This window comes from Neolamprologus brichardi, chromosome 1 (genome assembly GCF_056152115.1).
Source record: "Neolamprologus brichardi isolate AB-2024 chromosome 1, ASM5615211v1, whole genome shotgun sequence".
In the NCBI taxonomy this organism is placed as follows: Eukaryota; Metazoa; Chordata; class Actinopteri; order Cichliformes; family Cichlidae; genus Neolamprologus; species Neolamprologus brichardi.
The window spans coordinates 45,131,955-45,143,299 of NC_142104.1; the positions used below are offsets into that span (position 1 = coordinate 45,131,955).

Here is an 11,345-nt window from a genome sequence, read left to right on the forward strand (position 1 = left end):
TACTGCATGTCAGCTTCCATTGAAACTGGTTGTGTGTCACCCTGCTCCACAGGTGGAACAAAGTCTCAGGTCAGTAAGTATTTGGCCAGTGACAGTTTTGTCATTTTGCCTGTGCACAGCATCACAGAAGGTTTGGAAACAAACATTCAGGATATGAATGACGTGCAGACAAATAATGTTTATGTGTTTCTACACAACTAAGAAAACAATCATCTGAAATAATCCCATACAGATACAAGTGTATATTCAAAATAATGCAGCAATAATAAAATGCTGGACTTGGAACTTTGAAGAGACGCTGCTGACTCATCCAAAATAAAACATGAATGTGTATGAACCCTGAAGCATTAACATCCATGAGCCAGTGTGCATGTGTTCATAGTTTATTGCTGCTGAAGGAGAGAACTGCTTACTTACACAGCGCTGGTGCTTAAGCTAAGCTCCCTGATGATTCTGGCTCAATAACTACACATGTTATACTGTGACACTGGAATTATGAACAGTTACATTTTAAAACATTTTAAAGTAAAACATTCAAACATTGCAATGCTGCCAGTAAAAAGCATATTTTAAGAACCAAAATGAATTCCTGTTTCTAACCACTCACATTTGTAGGATTCGTCAGATTCAGAGTTTAACCTGATAAAACACTTAAGGATCACATGACGCATTCAGCAAGCCAATCACACAGTCACAGGCAATGAGCTTATCTAGAGGCTGTAAAACATTTAAAATGAGTTCTTTTCTCAGGACTGCTTAATGGAAAATGTATCTAGTATTTGTGTAATGCTTTAATAAATATACACGTTTAATCTCGATGTTAGCGCACACAGTGTCTGATATGCAGATTAGTGTGTATAGAAGCTGGCAGTGGGACACTTGTTATCTATGCATGAACACACAGTTAGCCCTGTTTGCAGGAACAGCCAGTTATCTGACTGAAACGTTCAAAGGCTAATTAAGACAAACTTTGAACTCTTGCTGGACGAACAGTTAAACTGTCCAACCAAGACCTGCAACACCAGGGTATCAATAACTCTAAAGGGCAGAAATATATTTTAATATCAGAACATCAGAAGACCTCATGTGTAGTGTGTTAACACCCTGATACATGAATCTAAGAATGCTGCAGCTGTAGTGCAGCAGCCATATCCATCTTTCCATTTCATATTTCACCAAGGCCACATGTGCCAGTGGGCACAGACCTGAGGTCAGAGGTCAGAGTGGGGAAGTCAGACATCTGTTGATTTGCTCAGTTTCTTTTCACTGGAAAACAAAGCACACAAACACGATTTATAGAACAAGAAGAAAGTCCACAGTAACCTGCTCACATGCTGAAAGATGTCAGAACAGCTAAAGTACAAGACACTTCTATGGATTCACACGGACTGTTGTCAGGGAAGACTCAAACCAGCACGTCCAGTTCCTGATTCCATCTCAGTTCAAAATGTTTGCTCTCTCCTCTTGACTACTACTACGCTACTTTTAAGATTAGCAAAAAATAAAGTTTCAAGTCTAAAGCGTATAGTCAGGGCTGGACCAGGTGACCCTGAATCCTCCCTTAGTGATGCTGGAATAGACGTAGGCTGCCGGGGATTCCCATGATGCATTGGGTGCTTCTTCTTCACTCACCATGTGTTAACAGACCTCTCTGTGTTGAATCATATCTGTTATTAACCTCTGTCTCTCTTCCACAGCATGTCTTTATCCTGTCTTCCTTCTCTCACCCCAACCAATCACAGCAGATGGCCCCGCCCCTCCCTGAGCCTGGTTCTGCCGGAGGTTTCTTCCTGTTAAAAGGGAGTTTTTCCTTCCCACTGTCGCCAAAGTGCTGCTCATAGGGGGTCATATGATTGTTGGGTTTTTCTCTGTATGCATTATTGTAGGATCTACTGTACAGTATAAAGGAGGTGACTCTTGTTGTGATTTGGTGTATAAATAAAATTGACTTTGCACATTTAGCTGTGATTCTACCTCAAACCTACATCGTATGTAAATGGTGTACATTTAAAATATTTATTGTGGCGTGTTTTACTCAGGTTTAATAAATTTGTCTCTTTTTTCAGGTTGTACACAGACATTCCCCTTCAACCAGTTACACCAGAGTAAAGGTGTTTTTAAGAAACATGTTATATAGTTAGCAGGAAACTGGCTTCATCTCAAGTGTTTGGATATCCCTGTAACATGTGGAAATATTTAAGAGGCTTTCTGACAGTTGTAAAACTTTACTCTTACCGTAGCTCGTGTTTCAGACGAGTCAGTTTGTCCTGCAGACGTTCATTTTTCACTTGCGTGGGATTATCTGGGACGAACCAGGCTGCTATAAACTTACACATCACTAAAACATGCTGGAGAAACACAAGAGAATATGCAGGTGGATATTTCAGTGTTAGAAACAACCCAGTGTGAGCCACGTGTGAGGAACAAACCTCAAAGAGGATGATGAAGGCAAAGCGCACAGCCAAGACCATCCAGAACTGAGACTTCAGCGAGTAGTCGTTCTCGTTCCTGTAGTCTCTGTAGCTGCACATTAACAGTCCTGTTAATCACGTCTGTGACTCGGATATTTACACCCAGCTTGTGTTAAAACATAATATCTGTTATGTTTAACCTCGTGTGAAGCACTTTGGTTTTAAATGTGCCATATAAATAAAGTTCTCACCTGCACTCTGTGACGCTGAAGTTGTGCCTTTCCCAGGGATTTATGAATGCATCGAAGTTTGAACTATTCATATACGCTGTTGACAGCGTGTCCTTAATGTAGCCCTCCATGCAGCTGCAACAAGAGCACGAAACACATGAGACCACACAGACACCATCGCACATCTTCACACGTACCAGAAGTCTGACTGACTCGGTGTAGTCGAGCTTTCCCTTAGCGCACGGGCCATAATGGTAACGATACACAAGCCGAGGAATAAAGTCCGACGTGATTCCAATAACCAGACCGTTAGCGATCACTGCCAGCACGCCGATGGCCTCCAGCAGCTTGGTCCACACACCTGCAGACATATTAAACACACATTATATAACATTTAATGACTTATAATGGACATCAGTGAGTTTAATCCAGCTCTTTTGATATCATTGCTATAAAAAAACATGAAACTTTGAATTATAGATCAGTTTATATTTGGAAAACGACCAACTGGCTTTATTGGATTCTAACCAGACGAGCTTGTTTCAGGCACAGCTGCACTTATAATATAAAACTGGCTGTAAGTCTCTAATGGTTAATGCAGTTCGTCTGCACTTCACTGTAGTGCTGTACCGTCTCATGGTATAAACCCTGAAGCACCTAACTCCATACGAAATGCCGCACAGCTCACCGATGTCATTCGTCTTCTTGGGTACCAGCCGTTGCTCCAGGCGGACCATTTTGATAGCATCCAGACGGATCTCAAAGATGTTGTTGATGAGTGCTAGAAGGGGTGCGAGGGGAAATGCTGCCACGAATATGGTGGTGAAACTAAACTGGATCACTGGACAACACAGAGAGAAGAATGTCATAGATTTGAAGTCATTTCAGAAAGCATTCATATTTGTTTCAGGATGAAAGATAAAAACCTTGTGTAGAAAAATTGTTTTCACCAGTTCAACAGTCAACTCAGGGCACTTTATGATTTAACCTCCTCGGACCTGCGTCCACATATGTGGACATCACTTTTTGGGTTATTTAGACCAAAATACTCAATTTTGGTCTACAAGTGCCTGATATCCACTTATGAGGACATTATACTGCTACTGTTCTATCAAAATTTTAAATGAATATCCTCATATGTGGCTCTGATTTTTCATAAAAACAAAAATAAGGTTAAAAAAAAATCTGGTAATTCTTTGTTTTTACATTCATTGGGCCCCAATCAGCCCAAATATCACAGAGAAATTAAAAATGCCGTGGAAGAGTTCGGGTCTCAGGAGGTTAAGGTAGAGGTCTGAAAAACGTCCCTGGTGCCAGAACGCTGGCGATCATGAAGGACATGCTGGTGCCCAGTGATGTCCACTGGAGCGAAAGCTGCCACTGACTCAGTTTGTCTTTAAACTGCTCATGACTGTCCTGCAACATTCAACCTTTGCACAAACATGTCAGGCACTTCTCCCTCGGTGCCATTTGTGTGAGAAACACCCGACCCTGTAATCAGTTCAGTTTTCTGAAGATGTGGTCAGGAGGCTAAGAGCACCTACCCATTTCCAAAAATTCGTTGAACAGGCTGAAGGCATCAGTGCTGGCCAGGTGGTAGTTACGCAGCCACTCACGATGTTTGCAAATGTCACATGGTTCAATACATCCATTTTCCTCTCGACAAGCCTTCCTGTAGCAGTAACCGCATTTCCTCTCCAGCTTCTTTGCAGCTTTTTCACTCACAAGTCTTTTGCACCAGCTGGAAACCAAACACATGAAGAAACACATTGATAACACCATTTTCCATGAGGTCCTGCAGCTGATTTCCTCAGAGGAGAGCTGTACTGACAACACTTACGGTACGGTGAACTCAACGATGTTGTTGAGAGTCTGTTTGAGCAGCATGATTACAGCCATCTGGATGAAGAGGTCTGTCAGACAGCCGCTGGGATGGCACTAGAACACACGGCAGTGATGAGTGTCAGCACTAAACAATATACATGATGTTTGATCATCTCCATACCTCTTCCAGTCGAAACCCAGCGAGACGCACGTAGTTTCCTGGATGACCGTTTATCCTGTGACGAAACAACGTCACAGAAGCGATCAGCTGGTGAACATCTGAACATGTGTCTGCTGCGGTTATAACGCTCTCAGTATCTTATCAGAGTGATGACAGTATGGTAAGGGTACAGTAACGTGCTCCACACTATAGTGAGTCACTCTGTGAGGAAGATCTTACAATAAAAGATCCGCTGACCATTTTTTAGCTGACCGTTTGCATTAGAGAATTTTATTTTAGCTTTCGAGTTTCCAACATGTTCATTTTTTATATATTTTATATATTTTACATATTTTACAAATGCATTTGAGGAGTCTGAACAATGACAGGTTGGATATTTCTTTACATAACAATGACTAAAACATGAATAATCATTTGAACAGCTGACTAATAAATACAACTTACCCCCTTCTCACTTTTTAGGTACAAATACATCACTTTCTTTCAGGCTCTATCCCAGGGTTCCCAAATAAACCCCCTAATGATGTAATGGATGACATTATGTGTTTTAACCCGGTTAAGAAAAAGGCCGTATCATCAATACTTGTTCTGATTTTGCGCCTGGGTTCTTCTTCTATGTCTGCAATTAAGCGATCCTGGGAAGAGGATCTTGGAATCTGTATTACTGAAGCAGACTGGGGCAACGTTTTACGTAATATTCACTCGTCCTCCATGTGTATACTGCCTTCTGCAGTTTAAAACAGTGCACAGGGTTCATCTTAGCAAATCAAAACTGGCAAAGATGTATCCCCAGATTGACCCAATGTGCGAAAGATGTAAATTGGCAGACGTGAGCTTGATCCATGTTTTGGTCTTGTCCCAAAATACAAAAGTTCTGGACGGATGTCTGTGAGGCTTTGTCATGCATGTTTGGTCAAAGAATTGTCTTCTCTACACTATTGGCAAGACGTCTAATACTTTTGAAGTGGAAGGACGCAGCCCCGCCCACAGTTTCACATTGGGTTAAGGATGTATTATTTCATCTTAAATGAGAGAAAATTAGGTTCGTTTTGAGAGGCTCTGTAAATAAATTTAACAAAGTCTGGAAACACTTCTTGATATTTTTTGACCAACCATCTACACAGGTTCAGGAATGACCTTTATTTATTTATTTATTTATTTATAATTATATTTGTTTGCTTATTTGTTCTTTCTTCTTATTCTGTATACCTCGGCTGGTGTTGTTTTGCACTGATTGTAAGTTTTTCCTTTTAAACTTTTGATTACTTGACAGCGAACAGGGCTGTTGTTTGTTAGGGTGGGTTTTTATTTTTCCCCTCTTTTACTTTTATTTGATGCTTTGTATTTTTGTATTTCATTGTGGAAAATAATAAATATATTAAACACTAAAACATGAATAATAAAAAGTAAAACTCTAACTTGGTTTGCTGTCAAAACCCAAGATCATTGGTCAGCCAATCATTTAAGCTCTACTTTGTCATCTTAATGTTTAAAATAAATAAATAAATAAATAAAAATAATAATAATAATAATAATAATAATAATAATAATAATAATAATAATAATAATAAGACAGAGTACCTGCCCAGAAAAAAGGCCACATAAAAGAGCGAGGAGAAGAGGGTGAAGAACTGGAAGGTGAACATCTTGACGGTGAAGCTCCTCTCTGTAGCAGCGAGTGAGTTCAGCTTCTCTGAACACAAAAACACGCACAGACAAACAAAATGTTTTATATTTCGTTTTCTCAGGAAAACTTGTCAGAATTAGTTTGTTTACACATGAATGAGCTCAAATATAATGGCCTGCTTATTATTGCCACAGACGGTGCTGAGGAGCTTCAGCTGATCACACCTCCTCCCCCCCCCCCCCCCCCCCCCCCCCCCCCCCATCAGCCAGCCCAACGATCAGTCCCCACTTTGATCAGCACTCTGTAAGAGCACCCACAAGCTTTCCCTTTCCTGTCAGTAAACATTTACTGACACGTTCTGCTTTCCCTCTCATGCCAGAAGGCCGTCAGGAGCAGAATCACATGATCTGTTTCCCCCTTTTCTGATTGGTCAAAAGAGTCTGGCTCAACTGTGAATATATTAATATCGTTATTGTTTGCAGTGAAATAAATTTCTCACCGATATCACACAGCTTCAGGGAGACCCAACTGTTGACCTACAGGTGGAGTTAAAGACAAAGTTAATTAGAGGCATCGCGTTGGTTGAACCCATCCAGCAGCAGCTTTTCAGGAGACTCCAGTCAAACTGTGTCTTTCAGTTTAAGACTTTATATGTAAAGGTTTTTGTCTAAAGAGCATTATCAGCTGAGTTCTATAAAAGGCAAAAAAACATACCTGTTTTAAATTAGTCTGCTTTTACTTTAATCCCCCTGAAGTCTTTTTGGACTCTTGTATCTGATCTCCTCGACTGAATATGGATCGAGCTTATAAAGGCTGGCACTGGCATGCTCAACCAGGATTATGTTGGTTTGGTCGAAATGCTGAAATAAACTCTAAAAGTAATATGTATGATTATACAGTGACAAACAGACCCAGAGCTCTCGTGACTAGTGATGACCCTTGAACTGAATCAGCTTGACCCAGAGGGGGAGGTTTTTGGTCCAGACAACGAAAGCATTGGTGGACAAACTACATCAGGTGTTTTGATCACGACCTGTTAGATCAGTGGGCAGGTTGAATGCTCCGATAGCTGTGAGACGCTCCAGCACAACAAAATTATTTCACTCAGTTTACTGGCTGCTGAGACTGCAGGACAACCAAAGTCAAGGATGAAGTGTCAGACAGCAGAGACCATAAGACCTCGTTGGCCAAACGCCTACGTAATAGTCGGGAGATTCCAACTGAAATGCAACTTCATGGGTAATGGTGAAGTTAAAAATAAGGAGGGAGAGAACGAAACTTAAAGAAGCGACTTTCTTTCCAAACCTGCACAGACACTAAGGAGCAAATCTCCTGCATGTCTGTTGCCAGACAATGTGGAGCAGTTTTGATAGCAAGTTTGGCCAAACTAGTTTCAAATACACCATCCTTTGGTTTTCTTTGCATGCTTTAAAACAGAGAGGCTGTCGTTCTCTAGAGGTTCACCATCAGCTGGTCCCCAGACTCATTACAGGGCAAAAGATGCCGTCTGTCAGAGTAGACATGAGACGGACAGAGGCTGAGGCCGACTGAGTGAAAATGTACGTACAAATATATACGATGCATTTCCTATGCTTTTAAGTGCTTTCTAAATATCACACTCTGACAGTGTCAGTGTCTCGCCAAAGGCCATTTGGAAACGAGGACTCCTGAGCCACAGACTAGAGAGCTGCTATAGTAGACAACAAAGTGAGAGCACTGTGTGCTCCCCAGCTCCACTGGCTGCAGCCACGGCAAGATTTACAGAAGAAACTTGTTCAAACTGCAGAGCATGTTTTTGGCTCTGTTTAAGCAGGATGTGCAGGTTGGCCTTTAAACGTAACATGTTGCTCTGTGCAGCAATGACCAATCAAAGGCTCCCTGGTACCCTGGATAGTATTTAAGCTGGTTAAATGGAACGTGCTCTTCCTGTTCATTCTGCCAACACTGAGTGATGAAGATCCAGGTATACGTACGCGGGTCATGATCTGAATGGTGATGTAGTGCAGCACAGCTCCAAGAAAAACAGACACAAGGTTGGCGTTGTCTTTCAAAAACTCCCATTCACTCTCAGACATCAGGGGGGCAGCAACAACTCGAAACACCACCAGAGCATGAGCGAGGCCGATAATCAGCATCAACTGCAAAACAATCACATCGACAGGTCACTTTTATTCAATGGGCCACAATTTCATTGGGTTTCATTTTAAAACATTTTTATTTTCCATAAATCAGGTTCATGTTCTTCAAGATCAATCCAGATTCTGCACCTGATGGTTACACAGTCTTACAGTTCTTGTTTCAGGACTTTAAAGTGGTTGTGAGCTGGTTTTAGTCAGCGATGTGTCCTCGAGTTTCTGAGAAAATCACACCAAGGAACGCTGCACACAGGCCATCCCAAACTCCATCCACAGCACGTGTTCAGTTTTACATATCACATTACATATTTAGTAGAGGTGGGAATCACCATACATCCCACGATATGATATTATCACAATACTTAATGCACGATACGATATTATTGCAATTTTTAAAAATATTTTGCGATATTCAGATTCTGTACATAAAGGTAAACTTTATCAATATTCATTTTCTCTAATATCAAAGTCTCACACTCAGTCTTTCTCTCATTTCAGTTTGATTGTTGACAAACTGAACGGTTTGTATTACAGTCTAGTCCAACTTAACTGAATCAACCATCTGGTACAATTATAGCTATTCTGAACTATGCAGTTTATGAAAACTATGCAGCCCCTTCAGCAACTGAAGAATTTGAAAGTCAATTAAAACAAAATATAATTTTACATTAAATAAAAAAGTTTTAAACTTAATTAAAATAAAACATGTCTTAAATTAAAATAAGTAAACTGTCATGTTTATTGCTGCCAAAAACAAGTTAAACACATTTGGACAGTGAAGGAATGTCAGGATTCTTGCTCAGAAAAAGGATCAACATGCTCTGAAGTCAGAGCACAAAAACCTTTTTGTAACAAAGTATCGATTTCTGCTGTCCCTGTATCCATACATTATTAGAAACAAAATATCACCATGCTACACAGTATCCATTTTTTCCCCCACCCCTAATATTTAGAGGTTTAGATGTGTGAGTCATGGTCCGGGTCTCTTACCATGAGTGTGACCAGGATGAGGACCAGGGTACTCCGTAGATAGGAGTGTCTGAACTGTTTAGCTTTGCAGTTTGGATCATTCACTAGCTCCATGATCAGTTCCTCCTGATGAGATGCACACACACCGATATTCACACATTAAACATATAAAGTAGAAATTTGTGTTAATATAAGGGTTATAAAATATAAGGGTTTTAACAAGAGCACTAAAGGTCAAAGATGACAGAAATAACTTTGTGACAAATTAAATGTCTGATCTCTGCAGACTGGTGATGATTATCAGCTGAGTTCTTTATGCAGACGTGAAAGTCTTGAACTGTGTGTTCATGAACGTTCATGGTTAAGCTAAGTCTCATTATATGAGAGCAGACCCCAAACGACACCATATAACATGTTATTGTAAGCAGACACAGCAGATGTTGGTCAGTTGGGCTGAAGGTCTCACCTCCTCCTCACACCAGTCGTAGACCTTCCATTTAGAAACATGTTTCGCTCGGTGTCTCTTCCACAGCTCCAAGAACAGAGTGGCTAAAATGACACATTTTAATTCAGTACAAAAGAATCAGATCCAGTTTAATTACACGTCACAGACGATCAAACACTCACCCCAGATTGCCATGAACATGGCAAAAGCCACAGTGCCTTCATTGTCAAACAAGTGTGTGACCTGTGCAGACACAACACGTGTGATGGAGAGCAAAATAATAACAATCACGTCAAGAGCAGGACGGTTAGCTCTTCACTTAGCTCTGCATCATTGGGGGGGGGGGGGGGGGGACTTTAAAGGGTTTTAGCAGCCAAACAGAAGAAACACTGTAGGGAGGTGACGCACAGCTGGTAGCTGTATTTTTGAATGTTACGTTATTTGAGCTGTTTATGCAAACGCCTGAGACAACAAACAAAAACAAGACTAACAGGATGAAGGTCACCTTAGCGTAGGTGCAGCTGTCTGACAGTTGCCATGTCTCACACCTCTTTTCACAGCGAGGACACATAGTGATGTTGGACTCACACACTTCCTTACTGGGGACACACAGTTATACATGATGCAATATTAGACGTTATAACACTGGTGTGGCTCGGTCTTGTATTTTACATTTTTATCTCCAAGATTGTCAGATTCATCGTTTTGTATAGAAACAATGAAGCACATGATGTTATTACATTAGAGGGTTGGTGTTGAAGAAGGCGAGGCCATAGAGAAACACTATAACACCCAGAACAGCAGCTGGCACCAGCAGTTTAGTGTACCAGGCCAGCCAGAGGTAGTACAGAGCCACCTTCTCCCCGAAGTACGACCTGCACGGAGGAACAAACAAACATGTTGGTACACTATGTAACCATTTACCCTTTAAAATAATGAAGCAGGTCGTAAGTTTCCCTTTCCAACTTATCCAACGTAAAATCTGTCATTGCTTTATAAAGCCGTCACAGAAGTTGTTACGTTCTGCTAAAAGGTCGAGCAGGTGTGCAACAGTAACAAGTGTGAAAAAAGGAGACAAAGCAGTAAAACTGGTAAAAGAAACAAATCTCCATGTTCAAAGGGTTTATTTTAAATTAATGTTTCTATTACTAATTAAACTAAAAGAGACGACCACGCCGCCATTACCTTTACAGAGGGAGAACAAGAAAACCCAGGCAAGGTCAGTACAGGAGCAAGCAGCCACCATGCACACGGCTCACTACAAGAACCAACTGGGCTGTCTCACACTAGAGTGCACATTCAGTGCAACTGGATAGTGTAGTGGTAAGACTGCACTCCTTTGGAGTGAGAGTTGTGAGTTCCCACCCTGTACCCAGTGAGGGTCCTGGCTAGTGCCCTGTGCTAAAGCTAACCTGGAATGGCGCGGCCACATCTGCAGCTCGGACACGAGCCTCTCACTACACGTTCACTACATGTTCACTACATGTTGTACTGTGTGACAAATACAATTTGAATGTAATTTT

The 11,345-nt window shown here is 41.2% G+C and overlaps 1 protein-coding gene across 2 annotated transcripts in view; it reads right to left on the minus strand.

Annotated features, from left to right (window-relative positions):
- Positions 1-230: 230 nt before the first annotated feature.
- LOC102795513 (anoctamin-9-like) overlaps positions 231-11,345 on the minus strand; it is a 25,839-nt gene continuing 14,724 nt past the window's right edge. The window contains exons 8-24 of one of the 2 annotated variants that reach the window (XM_087845283.1): positions 10,563-10,697; positions 10,328-10,421; positions 10,005-10,065; positions 9,844-9,926; positions 9,399-9,503; positions 8,247-8,411; positions 6,773-6,809; positions 6,228-6,339; positions 4,647-4,701; positions 4,482-4,579; positions 4,186-4,382; positions 3,330-3,482; positions 2,855-3,002; positions 2,663-2,776; positions 2,430-2,523; positions 2,236-2,348; positions 231-1,266 (exon numbers count right to left, since the gene is read on the minus strand). In XM_087845283.1, coding sequence (XP_087701409.1) covers positions 1,233-1,266; positions 2,236-2,348; positions 2,430-2,523; positions 2,663-2,776; positions 2,855-3,002; positions 3,330-3,482; positions 4,186-4,382; positions 4,482-4,579; positions 4,647-4,701; positions 6,228-6,339; positions 6,773-6,809; positions 8,247-8,411; positions 9,399-9,503; positions 9,844-9,926; positions 10,005-10,065; positions 10,328-10,421; positions 10,563-10,697 — 1,798 coding nt within the window. In that variant the 3' untranslated portion in view covers positions 231-1,232. Of the gene's footprint in view, positions 1,267-2,235; positions 2,349-2,429; positions 2,524-2,662; positions 3,003-3,329; positions 3,483-4,185; positions 4,383-4,481; positions 4,580-4,646; positions 4,702-6,227; positions 6,340-6,772; positions 6,810-8,246; positions 8,412-9,398; positions 9,504-9,843; positions 9,927-10,004; positions 10,066-10,327; positions 10,422-10,562; positions 10,698-11,345 lie in introns of both variants that reach the window. The other variant, XM_087845275.1, reaches the window with a different exon arrangement.